At 43.4% G+C, this 15,376-nt stretch overlaps 1 protein-coding gene across 1 annotated transcript in view; it reads left to right on the top strand.

The window, feature by feature from the left end:
- CCNH (cyclin H) overlaps positions 1–15,376 on the top strand; it is a 211,271-nt gene that overhangs the window by 101,569 nt on the left and 94,326 nt on the right. Inside the window, exon 5 of the mRNA XM_085632430.1 lies at positions 2,987–3,197. Within this exon, the coding sequence (XP_085488556.1) occupies positions 2,987–3,197 (211 nt within the window). The remainder of the gene's footprint in view (positions 1–2,986; positions 3,198–15,376) is intronic.

Genomic DNA, 15,376 nt, shown 5'->3' with positions numbered 1-15,376 from the left:
GGAAATACATGGGTGGAGGTTGCGTGCTGCGGGATTGGCGTCTGTGGATTTCGGCGATGTAGTTGTGCTAAGTGTGGTGCAGAGGTGTTCTTTGGTGAGCTTGTTACAGCAGGTGGGTGTCAGTGGGTCTGGTGATGTACGGTGAGTTTGGTGAAGGCAAAATAAACGCAGTGGTGGTCGGTCCAGAGAAGTTCAGAGGTGTGGCTGTAGATGTTTTCGCTGGTGGGTCCAGCTTGTGTCCCGCTGCGTGGGTTGGAGAGCTGATCATTGGGGTTGTCCGGGTGGAAGTTGAGGTCGCTGAGTAGGATGTAGTCAGTAGATGCGAGAGCCTGGGGTGCGATGATGTAGATTATGGCATCAGTGAAGGGTGGGCGGAGGACAGGAGGTCTGTAGACGAGGGTGCCTCGAAGGCTGGTGTTCGAGTTGGTCTGGACCTGTATGTGGAGATGTTCTATGGTTGTTGTTGGGTTGTCTGAATGTGTGGCCATGCAGAGAGACTTCTTGTGGACTATGGCGATGCTTCCTCTTGGTCGGTTAGTGCGGTCCTTTAGGGTGACCTCGTAGCCGTTGGGAATGACTGTGGCCATGTCTGGGCCCGAGCTATGGTTCGTCCAGGTTTCCATGAGGAAGACAATGTTGGGGGAGTCAGAGTTGAGGAGGACCCGGAGTTGAGTGACTGGTTTGTGAAGGGAGTGCGTGTTGCGGAGGATGCAGCTGAGCCGGTCGGGTGCGCTGTGGGTCGGACGGGCAGCGGGAAGTGATGGAGTGCGGAGGTGGGTGAGGGTGCAGCTGCAGTTTCGGTCCCTGGGTGTCTTTCAGCAATGTGAGGTGGCAGGTGGTGTCTAGGGTGAGGAGTGTGCAGGCATCGTATAAGTGGAAGGTCCGAGAACCAGGGTCTGTGGTGCTGGGCGTGGTCCAGGTGCAGGTGGGCTTGCCTTTGGTGCGCCATCTGGCACTGCCGCCAAACACGCCGAGATCAACCCCCTGCTGAAGAAACCCTCCGCTGATCCGACTGACCTCAAGAATTTCAGACCCATCTCCCTGCTCCCCTTCCCAGCCAAGGTCATCGAGAAGGCCATCAACCCCAGCTCTCAACGTTTATCGACACTAACCAGGTCCTGGACTCCTCTCAATCTGGCTTCCGAAGCAACCACAGCACTGAGACCACCTTACTCACTGCCAACGATGACATCCGCACCCTCCTCAGCCTGGGAGAAACAGCAGCCCTCATCCTCCTGGACTTCTTGGCCGTCTTCGACACCATCTCTCACCGCACCCTAAGCACGAGACTCCACTACGCCGGCATCCCCAACAAAGCACTGGACTAGATCCGTTACTTCCTCACTGGTAAAACATAGCTAGTCAGGCTTAAACCGTTCCTCTCAGAACCTACGGAGATCAGCTGTAAAGTTCCCCAGGTCTCCTCCCTCTTCAACGTCTACATTTCCCGCTCGCAGCCATAGTCTGGAACCACAGATTCAACATAGTCTCCTACGCTGACGACATCCGGCTGATCCTCTCCCTCACAAACGAGCCCACAATCACTAGAAACAACTTCCACAACGGGATGACTGCCTTTGCTAACTGGATTAGAGACAGCTGCCTCAAGCTCAACTTGGACAAGACCGAAGTCCTCATCCTGGGGCCCAACACCTCTGCTTGGGAAGACTCCCGGTGGCCCGCCACATTAGGAATCCCCCACACCCATGGACCACGTACGAAACCTCGGCATCATACTTGACACCTCGATCACAATGAACTGCCAGATCAATGCCATCTCCTCATCATGCTTCCACACTCTTCGCTCTCTTCCAAAGGCCTTCAGATGGATCCTCACTGAGGCCAGAAAGACTGGCCTCAGTGGGGATTCAACCCACATGCTCATCAGCAGCAGACTTCACTATGGTAACGCACTCTTACGCAGGGGTCACCCAGAAACTCCTCATGCAACTACAGAACATTCAGAATGCAGCAGCCAGACTCAACATCCCACGCCACAGCCACATCTTCGAACACCTGCGAGAACTCCACTGGCTCCCAGTCAACAAAAGGGTAACGTTCAAGTTCCTCACACACACACCTACAAAGCCCTACAATACGCCGGACCAGCATACCTGAACCACCACCTCTCATGCCATGTACTCACCAGACATCTCTGCTCCGCCGAATAGGCCCTTGCCACCGTCCCTCGGATCTGCAAGAACAGGACCGGAAGAAGATCCATCTCCTACATCCCCGCCAAAACCTGGAACACCCTGCCTCTCCACCTCAGGCTATCCCTGTCGCTGACCCACTTCAGGAAGGATCTCGAGACCTGGCTCTTTGACTGAACCTCAGTGCCCTTCGGGACCTGCAGCCCATACCAAAACACCCCCCCCCCCCCCCCCCCCCCACCTCCAAGTGCCTTGAGACCCTCATAGGTGAGTAGCCGCACTTAAAAAAAAAAAAAAAAACCTTGATTGATTGATCATTGTTGGATTTTGCTAGAAAAGCAAGTGCATGTTTCCAAGGTGTCGGTATTCTACAACATGCTGCTGCTTCTGCTCCTATCTTATATCACTTGTACAATTGTGATCTAGCACCAAGAACCCATAAATGAATGATAAACTAAAAGCATCCTGTACCTAATGCCCCATATAAATTAAATCCCCATGCACATCCGGGCAAAACTAAGAACATAAGCCTTCACTGCTACATATTAAATGCTTAATGAGTCCAGTATGGAAGCAGAGTAAATCACAGTGTTGTTAAATTACTCATCAAGATGGAAAATAAAGTCAGTCGTTTCACCAAATGTATTTTACTACCTCAGTAGCAACCCAGATCTTTTTGATTCGTAGTGACAATTCTAACCACTTAGAACTTCTGGAGATTTGTTTCATTTAATGCACCATTCTGGTAAAAATATCGTCTTTCACCAATTAACAACATGATTGTAATGCTGTCTTTTTTTTAATTGTTTACTTTTTTTTTTTTTGTTCTTTAGGTTAACTTGTGCTTATCTAGCTTGTAAAGTAGATGAATTTAATGTGTCCAGTATCCAGTTTGTTGGCAATTTGCGAGAAACCCCTTCTGGCCAAGAGAAGGCACTTGAACAGATTTTGGAATTCGAACTTCTACTTATTCAGCAGTTAAACTTTCATCTCATAATTCACAATCCTTACAGACCATTTGAAGGATTTCTTATTGACCTGAAGGTAGTGTAGATAAAACTTTTAACTTGGTTTTTATGAACATAATTTCATATATGCATGCTTTCCACAGCATCTTATAATAGTCTCCGTTTTTTTTGTTTTTTTTTGCACTTGTCTTTTTTCCTGTTTTTCCCTTTTCTGTCCACGTTGTATTTTTCTTTGCTGGATTGTGGCCGACTTAGAGAAAAGACTAATGCGTCCAAATTTTTTTATTTGTTTATTTCCCCTGCTTGACTTTTTAAATATTCTTTTAAAAGATTCAACAACTTCTATCATTTTAGGAATTCTATAAACTATATCTTCCATATAGATAGTCAGACAAATACATATCAGATCTGGGATTCAAACCCAGGTCCGGAATGTATCCTCTTTTTTTCCCCAGAGCATTCTTCTGAATTTCGTGGAAGCGAGGTTTTATTATTCCTCCCATAATGGAGTTTTGTCATCTTATTTCGTCAGACGGAAGTTCACCATCATGGAAGATCTTCAAATTGAGTCAATACCGAAGTAATATTAAGCGTTGCAGTAATGGCTTACTTAAATGACCACCATTTGGAACAGACTATTTGTGAAAGTAAAAACAATTTGTATGCACTTCTAGATTGTGGTATTCTATGGCCCTAGCCCTTCAGCACGACTGTATAAGTCGAGAATTGTGACATTTGATAAATGAAGCATGGCATGTGTATGCTTTTAGCCTAGAAACTAGCAAATGGTAATATCTATATCTTGCGCAATAAGTAGAGCTGAAAGAAATAGCTCTGCAGAGGCGCTAAAGATGTTTTGCACACCAGGGCAGTTGAGTTGACCTTTAATATCTGCTATGTGGTTTCAAAAAACCTATGTCGAACAGACAACCATACCCTAATTATCATGCTACCATCCTGGGTGGGAGGAGAGATTGGAATTGTACAGCTGTTTCTAAGATATGGGATACTTTTTTTTTTTTTTTTAAACTTTATTTGTAGAAAATTGTGCATGAACATACATCACTAAACAGGGTTGCATAGATGGGTACATATTCCGTTCACAAGTAATACAGCAAAGGCAATAATCAAGAAAAAAACACATCAGGTATGGACATTACGCTACACCCAGCAAAGCAGGGCTGTACATGAAGCTTACAGTTTACCATTGCCCATTCACCCCCCGGAGGAGCCCTCAGCCAGGCCCCATGCGTCCCAACACCAGGTGTCTAGTGAATATTGTATACAGGACTGAAGTCTCCTAGTATGTAGTACACGCAGAGCCAACATCCCAACGACCGCACCTCCTCTCGACAAACTGCTAGCAGCTCAGGCGCGCCCAGCAAGTGACTACTCGGGTGCCCCAGTTCCAACGGCAGCCTCCCCTCCTAACAGGTAGCAGCGCAGTGGAGCCCATATATCTGTCGGCCGTGATGTCGGTGGCATGAGTTCAGAGTATATACCGATTTGTTCCTGACAGTAAGTAAGATCTCGCATCCAGTCCTTAAATTTGGGGGCCCTACCTCTGCCCCACTTACACGCAACGCGTCTTTTAGCCAACAAGAAGGCAAGCGCAATAAATTTGCGGTGCGTAGCCTGTATGGGCTCCATGTATCCCAAGAGAGCAAGGATAGGGGAGGGTTCAATCTCCGAATTAATCATTTTAGAAAGTGCTGTAAATATCTGGCCCCAGTAGCGGGGCACCGCTTCACACTCCCACGCCAGGTGGAGAAAATCCGCCCCCGGGGCATGGCACCTGTCGCATCTGTCATCTTCACGGAGTCGGTATCTGCAAAGCCGAGCAGGAGTATAATACAGTCTGTGAATGTATTTATAATGTAGGATTCTAAATATACTACTAGACGAAATACGTTCCGTCTGTTGTAGGCAGAACTCCCACTGTTTGTCTGTTAACGGGACCTGCAGTTCTAGGTACCATTTCGCCCGAGCTGTCAGAGGCGGGGCAACCATGAGCGAGTGGACCATTCCATATATTTTAGAGACTAACTTTGCAGGGGCCTCATCAAGGAGGATACGTTGCAATGGCGCCACAGCCGGGGGCTCCTGCGGAAAATCGGGTGTCAGGGCCCTAATCCCCTGCCGAAGCCTGATATACAGAAAGACGTCAAGGGGAGAAGGTTGGATGCCTGCATATAAGTGTTCCATAGAACGGAACGTGCCATTATGGTACAGGTCCCCCCACGTCGCGACGTGAATACTATGCATTAATTTCCGAAACCCCACCTCCTGCAGCAGGGGCACACTTGGATGGTAAACCAGGGGCAAGAGCGGCGCATACAACAAGGTATTCCCTAACTTAGCTGTGATTCGATTCCACGCCGTGACCGTACTCACCACTGTCGTGGGTGATGCATCTTTCCCCCGTACTGGGATATACAAGGCACCCTCTATGGGGACCGGGTGTGCCAGCCAGTGTTCGGCCGCCAGTTGGGGCATGTAACGCGGTTGCCGTATCCAAAAATAGGCATAATGTGCCTGCGCCGCTTGAAAGTAAAGCTCAAAATCACGGACGCCAAACCCGCTTTGGTTATATGGCTTGGTGAGGACCTCCCACTTGAGCCGGGGTGATTTCCCTCCCCAAACCAGTCTAATGAGCTCTGAGCGTAGGTGCCGGAAGAAAAAACTGCCTGGGTAAAAGGGGATATTCAAAAAAAGATACAACAACTGAGGCAATATCACCATTTTAATCAACGACGTCCTTCCTGCCATAGAGAGGGGAAGCGTGATCCATCTGGCAATGCAGTCTGTAATACGTGTCATCGTCGTGCCATAGTTAACCCGCAGTAGCTCATCTTGGTCTTTTTCTATATGTATACCTAAATACTTAAAGTCTCCTTCGCACTAAGATATGGGATACTTCTAGTCAAATATTATTTCCCCATACAACTAACAAACATTACTATTGTGAAGGTAGTAATCGGACAAGACTATTTGGTTGACCACCCTTCTGGCACGAAGGAAATGGCATCAGCAATACGCCCTCCACCCCCCCAAACTCAGCATGGGTTATTATTCATATTGCATATACTTTGGATAAACAACCTCAAATCCCATGAACAAAAGATTGTGAAAAGAACACTAGTTATGTTTCATGTATCATTTTTACTAAACATCTATTTGGGCCCATGACGTCAGTGAATAGTTTGCATTCAGTATTCTCAGAATATGCCTGGGGGGCCACCATCGGCTAAGGAGAGCCTCCAGTATGGTATGCCAGGGCAGCTATTAGCCAAGGGTGTCCACAGCATAGTCTGCTAAATAGACCCACAATATCATTCCAGGTCCACCAGTATACCAGGCAAGATACCATACTGTAAAGGATGGTCATTATTATGCAAGGCCTGGCCACGATTAAACTTGGGGTGCCAGAAATATGTGATGTGGTATCACCAATATGACGAGTGTAGCCAGCATTATACCAGGAATGGCAGCTCACAATGCAGCAAGGATGGATGCATACAGGGGCTCTGTGGCTCTCCCCAGCAGTCCCAACAATGTGTTTTGGGACCCCCCCTTTTTTCTCTGCCCCGCTTCACAGATCACCTCGAAAGTTTCCTGGAAGAAGTTGAGGCGGGTAAGACTTTTTGTTTGGAAAGTGTTGTAAAGATTTGTCAAATAGTGCCAAAGTTGTAATGGAAACAAAAAATGCTTTTCCTATGGAAACACAATCCTGAATTAGAAAACAAATATACACACACACACACCACACCCCCAGTGGCAGTTAGATATGCTCTTCCATAGATGGAGCTATTAACTTCAGCCCCATTCCTAAAAAAGATCATCCACCTCTGCTCCTTCCTGGAACGTTTTAGGGTGATCTGTCAAGCGGGGGCCGAGAAAATAGGCGATCTCAAAACGCAAACTCCTCATGAATTTCCATAGACTTCTTTAAGACGGGTTACAGCAAAAACTGCTGAATGGAATGACACCAAATTTGGCAGTAAGCTAGATCTTGGTCCACAGATTGTGCTTTTCCTGATGTTGTGTTAATCTGTTCAGTAGGTTTTGAGATATTGAGGGTAAAAAAAATATAGATATTTGGCCAGTTGAGCTCGCTAGAATCTGAGACTCTCAGGCACCAGTTTTAAAATGGAGCGTTCTGATTTGCCGTGGTAGCTTTATTTTCCTTGGGCCATCTCGCTCCAGCGGTAGTCAGATTCCCACCTTGAGCGAGAGCTCAGATTGGCTGCCAGCAACATGAGAAAAATGTTGCTGGCAGCCATTACAGGACTCAGGGACTTAGTCCCCAGTCCTGATGTTGTAAAAAGAAAATAGATATGTGGGGGCAGGGCAGAAATACCCTGATGCCCTAGAACCCTTGCAGAGGGACGCCCCTCTCCTCCCCTGCCTCCATTCCCCCCCCCCCCGCCCCCCGCTTCCCCGGGCCAAAAAAGAAAAACACAATGGCAAAAAGCATACTGTGATTCTGTGAGACTCTCGGGACACATTTAATTACTTTATGCCCCAGGGAGACCCCCCACCCCAGGGTTATGTGCATGGAGGGAAGGTCCTTCTCCAAGAGCGTCAAGAGGACCCGGGGAACCTGCCCTGGGCCGAAATGTAAGAAAATGGGAAGGGGGCTGTGCGGCCCCCCTCCAAAAGGCCCTCAGGAGCCCAGCCCTGGGCAGAATCCTTTACGGGGGGGTCACACTGCCCCCTTCCTGAGTCATTAATGGCCCTGTGGACCAGTCTGGGATTGTGATAACAAGACACACCCTTTCACTCTCTCAATCGTACTTGTCCACAATAAGATAAAAAAGAAACACAAAGGAAGTTTACAATATTTATTTAAACTATCGTTCTCTCAGATGCAGCACTTGCGCCACAATTAGACAACAAATGTGGCCAGTAGACACTAATGTTTTTCATGCTCGTTTTCTCAATTCCACACCTGGGTTAAAAAATCTCAGCATGGTTAAAAAAAACATATACCATAAAAAGCTCTAACATGTTATTAAATAGATTAGCCTAAACCCCCTATGCTACTGAAGCTAAAAGAATATGAATATATAATATGATAATGTGATCAAGGCCGCCTCTAACGGCCGAAACGCGTCATGGGGACATGGTGATTGCAAAATAATAATCACTTGGAAGAATTTGGGTCTACTCTAGTCTTCTTCAAAACGGAACGGAGAAACAGGCAAGCGCGCTGAATATAAATATATATATATATATATATATATATATATATATATATATATATATATTCACTTAAAAAACCATAGGTTTCACACATGTTATAGTTAGCTGGGCATTTTCCTCGTAAAAAAACAATGAAATTCCCCTGTTATAGTTAGTGCAGGCAACTATAACGCACGCAACCGTAATCCGGTGATGACGTCAGATTTTACATCACTGTATTTACACATTTATATAGCCATGTCTTCTTCCTTTTTTTTTTAGCTATACATATATATATTTTTTATTTTCAGAAAGACACATGTCATCAGTGATGTAATATCTGACGTCATCATCAGCGGATTACGGTCGCGTGAGTTATAGTTGCCTGCACTAACTATAACAGGGGAATTTCATTGTTTTTTTACGAGGAAAATGCCCAGCTAACTATAACATGTGTGAAACCTATGGTTTTTTAAGTGAATTTGCAAGGTTTTTTAAATGTGAATTCCTAACTATAACGTGTGTGAAACCTATGGTTTTTTCAGTGAATTTGTACGTTTTTTTAAATGCAAAGTTACTTTACGCCGTTCGTGCCGTGCACGCACGGTGGGAACGCGGTGCGCTTCACGCACCGCGCGCCCACTTCACGCAGTTAGTGCCGTGCACGCACGGTGCACTTTGCGCACCGTGCGCGCACGGTAGGCACGCGGTGTGCTACGCGCACCGCGCGCCCACGTTACGCGTTATAGGCCATGTACACACGGAGGACACATGATGCGCATTGTTTTAAAGGGTTTTGGCATAAATTTGTGTATAAACATATGCCATGCACGGAAACTGCGCAACGCGCAGCTTGCTCACACGGGGTGACAGATATTGCTATTTTGTTTTTAAGTATTTATAGCGTGCGCGCACGCTGCGCGAACTATGTGGATATTTTTTTAATTTCAATAGTGTGCGCACCCTACGCGCACTCGGCGTTTTTTTAAAAAAAATTAAAATGTTTTAATTACTCTTGGGGGACCGCATGGGACCGGTTGACCCCTGCTAGGGGGTAAGGAATTGTCCAGCCTGCCCCCTTTACATGTTTTTCTCCTTTCTGTTTCACCCCCCTCTCAATGCGAGAGACAAAATGGCGGCCGACACTTCCTGGTTTCGACCGATTCGAATGTTTACTAAGATGTAACAACCAATCAGAAGTTCGCTCGCGGACTGCCGAGTGCGCGCACCCAGTGCGCACGCTGCGCGTGTACAGATATATATATATTGATTTAAATGCTATTTTCTCAGAAAATACTAAACAGATTTACACCAAACCTGCAAAAGGCACCAAACGGACCTTATGGCTACCTCTATGCCAAATTTCACGTAATTCTGTTCAGCCGTTCGGGCTGTAGCTGTGACTAAAGTCCCTATGGAAAAATGCATGGGGAAAACGTGTTTTGGGACCCCCCCTTTTTCTCGGCCCCCGCTTGACGAATCACCCCGAGACTTTCAGGGTAGGAGCGGAGCGCCCCATTAGTTTTGAAAATTTTGCGAAGATTCGTCAAACGGCGCCAAAGTTATTCAAAATAGAATTTTCAGATTTCCTATGGAAACACGGTCCTAACTATAACTATCTACTGGCGACCGCCAGTAGATAATATATATATATATCGATGAAAAGTCTCAGTCAGGAAAAGACCAAGCGAGCCCAGGTATGGTGCAATTAATTTATTTTCGTCCCGTGCACCCAGCCATAACGCGTTTCAGCCCTCGTGGGGCCTTGATCACATGACACATTAAGGGGGCATGCATAGCCTTTTAAAGTGATAGTGCAACATATTGTGACAATCAAATTGATAGACATAGAAAAAATCCTCACAGTTTCCAGCTCAATGGCTAATATTAATTCGCAGTATTATGAATTGTCATTTGGCCAATCAATTAAGGTGCAAAAATGAGCAGATTGTAATTCAATAAATATATAAATAAATATTAAATATATACATATGAAGCTCAATAAAAACAAAGTGCAAATGCTCGATGTTTAAAAAAAATTCACATAGAATGGTAAGAGAGACTTGTAAAAAGTAAAACCAATGTAGACTTTTTTATATTATTAAAAGCATATTTCCAATCGTGCATGATCATGATTTGTATACACCATATTGCCAAAATTAGACAATTACAAATACTCCATAATACAGCCCAAGTGGGCATAAAAAGTAATCCCTCTTTGTCTACAATAAAGTGCTTGTGCAAAATAAAGTGTCACCAAATGAACCCATAGGATTCACGTGTGCAAATTTGTGCAAAACTTAAAACCTTGAATTATTAAAAACAATGATGAGGCAGTGACAAAATTTAAGGCAGTTTGGAAAAACCCTTAACTTCATAAGTATGTAAAAAAAATCTTCACTGGAGTTTAAACCATTCGGAGTCTTACAATCCAGCTTCAAAATTTATTTTGTCTCTAATTTGCGTAACATAGCCTCGCGGTCACCACCTCTTATTAGTGGAGGAACAGAGTCCACAACAAAATATATAGATAGATAGATAGATATATAGATATATATATATATATATATAATTATTGGCGGACTCTGTACCTTAGCATACATAGGGGATTATTCTACATCTCAGCTGATGTGGCTCTCTTGGTTCAGGACCTTCGCTCAGTGTTTTTTTCCCAGATCCTCTGTTATATGACAAGATATGTGTATTTAAAAACAGCATCTGCATTCCTTTATTATGTCTAGGTGCTAGTGTCTTACCAGAGAGAATTACTAGGGGTAGTGTTATTTGACCATGCCTAGGCTGTTCAGACTAAATCCCAGGAAAAAAATTAAATGCAAAAACATGTGCTGGTTCCATGTGAATTTACAATGTGGCATAAAGACAAGTGTGTTAGTAATGTGTTGAAAATCAAAGCGGCATACATCATGCATGATTAGACTAATATGGGAAAAGGACAATGGGCCACATGAGAAACACATGACACTTGTTGACTGTGGAGAGTACACATTACTGATCCACTACATATATCGAAAAGGTCTCGAATACCTGAAGCACAGTTCGGTCACTCATTTGCATAGTAGTTGACACCTGAACTATTTTCCAACTGGTAACCTACAATATGTACGTAATTTTCCAGTTTTCTCTTCTTGACAGCTTTTACTTTGTCCTTGTGTCCTTTCTTTTCTTTAGCATCTGTACACTCTTTTGTAATCTTCTGTTTTGAACAGATTATCCGTTTCTCATAAACAGGGTATGGGCCTAAATGAGGAGTGTATACACTTCTTAACAGATATATCCTTACCAAGGAGATAGTAGAAACCCGGCTTGGAAATATCCCAGATAGGAAAGACAACAACCCTTGATTTTGAAAATCTACATATTTTTAGGACTTGATAAACAGAAGACCAAGCTCTATTTCACTTCTACCCTTGAGGAATCTGATAGAATTTTAACAACCTGAAAACACGTGATGTTTCACCTTTAAAATACAGCCCCCTTTCTTTCTTGCACAGAAAATTTCTCTCTTCAATGGTCCTGAGGAAGGTGATTTTAACAATACTTTCACCGAAACGTACGTAGACCAGCTACTCCACAACTGGACAACAAACCTTATTCGGATCAAATCAACTTAAATCAGACAAAAGAAGAAACTAAATCTGCTGTCATAATTATCATAGTAAACTTTGACAGACTAGTCAAATATCATATTATAGTTGACCCATCCAGTTGTGTATTTTTATTAGTTTTTTTCTGTATATTTACTTGTGTGTGGTATGACTGTTAGGATGCAAGAATAGTATGCAAGATGAGAATATAGATATTTATGTTGTGTGTCGAGGGGCAAATTTATCTGTCTAAATATTGTGATTTGAAACTAATGTATTTGACGTTTATATTATTGATCATTTGTACACATTTGTCTTTAGAATATTTATAAATCACAAAAAAAGAATATAGAAATTAAATATTTATATATACTTTTGATATAAAAAAACTCACTTTTTGTTAAATAAAAAAAACAAAGGTAAAAAAGAAATATTTGTGTGTAGACATTGTATCTTGTTGGGGCATTACTGATGTGTGGTTACTTTGATTTTTGAGCGTATTTACCAGAGAACAAAAGAATGAAAGGTCGGTAAAGAAGCAGAAATCCTATATATCCCATTTAGGGTATTTCCGTGCATAGTTTTAAGCACTTGAATAGTCCCTCCCGGAGCACTTCTTTACATATATCTTCTTAAGTGGATATTTTTCGCCTTTCTTCAGGAAGGCCTGCAAGGACACTTAAGAGATCGAAAGACAACAATGCCTAAATACATAGGCTACACTGGCCACATCTTCATCTAGAATTGAAAAAAAGGTAGCCAGTGTACTACATTTTATGTAGTTTTTTGTAGTGTTAAACACACAGAATAATCCCCTTCACAAAACCCCTTTTTTCATGATAGAGATGAAAGGAAAGGACAGAATAACCCCATAGCTGCCATTATATGTCTTTGGAATCTTAAAGGCACCGCTTCTATTTTTAAAGACCACCAGTATCCCATCATGCACAGCCAGTGGCAGTTTCTTCAGTTCTTTTTTTCCGGCTCCTGCTATCAGGACCCTGGAGTATTGAGCTCTAACAATTTGGTGTTTGTCTTCAAAATTCACTTCTGAATTTAGCTAAAAACTACTTCACTCAACATCCTTGGTCGTCCATTTCATTTTTCAGACAAAATCTTTTCAATTTTTCACTAAAAAATGCCTTCTCTTTTTGATAAGTGTCCAGACTACAGTAGTAAGAAGGCCAAGACTGATCCTCAGAGTGTGCATAATTTGTCGTCCTGTTTCTCATGTTCCTGACTCTTGTTTATCTGTAAAACCTTCTCTAAGCATACTCTACGTGACAGAGAGACGATCTGGCTTCAAAGAGCAGAAGAGCGAAGAAAACAGCAGGTGGGACTTCAGGGAGAGGAGAGAGTCATTACTCTACCAGGGCTCTGTCTGCAGCCTCTGGGGGGCTCCCCAGCTGAAGGGTTGAAAAACTGTGCCGGTACCATGTGACGTTGAGGACGATGATGTCGAGAGGGTACAGCGCTGACCTGTTTGCTGTCGACCCAGGGCTCTGGGTCCAAATGACGTCTACGTTCCACGTGAAGAAAAAGATCTTGGACGCCGATTTCGAAGCTGATGACAAGACCACCTTGTTCAGCGTCAGGAAGTCCACCGCCGACGGTTACACCTCATAGGTCGCCGTTGAGAACCTTGTCACACTGGCAAAGTCGCTCAACGTCGAGATGCCTCTGTTGATCGATGCCAAGTCACCATTGTCAATCGACACACTCCCACCGTCGCTCGACATTGAGACAAGATCCTCCTTCGAGGCGACGTAGGTCGCTGGCGACAAGTAGATCGAAATATATAGAGAATACAATGTCAAAATATAGGATCCTCATAGTGTAGTCTAGTTGATCTGTACTCAGCTGCTGGTATCTGTACAGGCCGGTCATCATACCTACCACCCATTCCAGTTGGGAAGAGATGCGGAAAACATTGAGCTTCTAAACTTTTCTCCCACACTCTCAAGGGAGCGCCTCTTGCTTCTTTCATTTGAAAGAGATCAATTGCATCACCAATAATCTCTTCAGAATGCAGAGGGTGGATACTGTAGTGTTCATACATTTCTTCAGATCTGGATCGAACCACCTTTTCAATCTGACCTCTACATGCTAAGTGTCATCCTCGATATATGGTACATTTTGAAGAGCATCTACATCTTTATAATCAGTATTATATTGTACCAGATATGTCACTTTTGTTTTTTTACTTTACTAACACCTACTAGGTCTTGCCATATGTTTGTTCTTCGTAGGGACACCATTGACTAGAATAATAAGTGTTCCTTCTAAATCTTTCTGCACCTATACAGTGTCAATATTCTGCTTAAAATCTATCTTTAAGACCATTCTGGAATTCTGTTGGAGGTAACTTCCCTGTCTTTGGCTCCATATGGACTATAGCTTGAAATGGATATATAGACTGTATTAGAATTGATTCTTAAACATTTAAATCTTGTAATTCTTGAGGGATTGGAACTAATTCCAACTTGTTGTAAAACTGCTCTAGCTGGCATTTTATTCTCCTCTTATTAAAGCAGTACGTACTTGTATGTTGTGTGGAACAATCCAAGCATTCATCTACAAATATATATGCTGCAAATTCTCTCCACTTATCTGTCTTGTCTTGTTCAGTTTTTGTGACACAGTAACTTAACGAGCTTGGTTTTTGTAGTGAGTGCATCAACAACCTATACAAACACAGTCTGGTTTCCCTGGACATACTGTGTTAAACTTTCTAATCTCTGCTTTAAAGTTATCAACAGTAGTACCTGCGTCTTGTTCTACTACGCCTGCAGATACCAAGTCCTCATTTTCCATACCCTACTCTTTAGGACCAAAGAAATGAAACTGAACATCACAAACCTTTTCTACCTCTGCTACTGTACCATGCAAAAGAGCTCTATTCATTTCTCCCAAACATAGAACAGGGATTTTGACATGGGGAAGCCTCCTAACTAATGTTCACATTTGCGAGTGGTGTACAGCTAACGTTGTGAAATGATGAAAGCTGCTTTGGCACACTTTATTTTATAGAGATGCTAGTGAATGTCCCTGTAAACTTGTATGCTTTCTTCTCTTGCATTCATCTAATCCTTGCAAAGTCACAGTTTTCTGTTTTAGACTTTTGTTTGGAAACTCTCATAGAAAAGATCTCAATATATCCATAGATTCCTGCCAAACACTGCACTTACTGCTACATTTCCATTTAAGTACAGGGGCCAGGGTACCTCTTCAGCTGTCACTTCCTCCACATTTCTAGGTACCATCACCTCTTATGGAATAGGACTGCCATCCCTCCTTTCTTAACATTGTCCAGATTCTTCAACTGCTTGTACTAATGTGTTCTTTCGAAAGTAGCTTTCTTCATTAAAGAGAGGCTCAGTACTAGAAGCATGTCTCCATTTACCACTAAATACTTTGCAAAAGTTACTTCTATTTACAAGTCTTTTCTTTTGGCTTCTTTTACTCA

The sequence above is a fragment of the Triturus cristatus genome, chromosome 2_1 (assembly GCF_964204655.1).
Source record: "Triturus cristatus chromosome 2_1, aTriCri1.1, whole genome shotgun sequence".
NCBI classification, from domain to species: Eukaryota; Metazoa; Chordata; class Amphibia; order Caudata; family Salamandridae; genus Triturus; species Triturus cristatus.
This window is presented reverse-complemented; position numbering and strand designations above follow the sequence as displayed.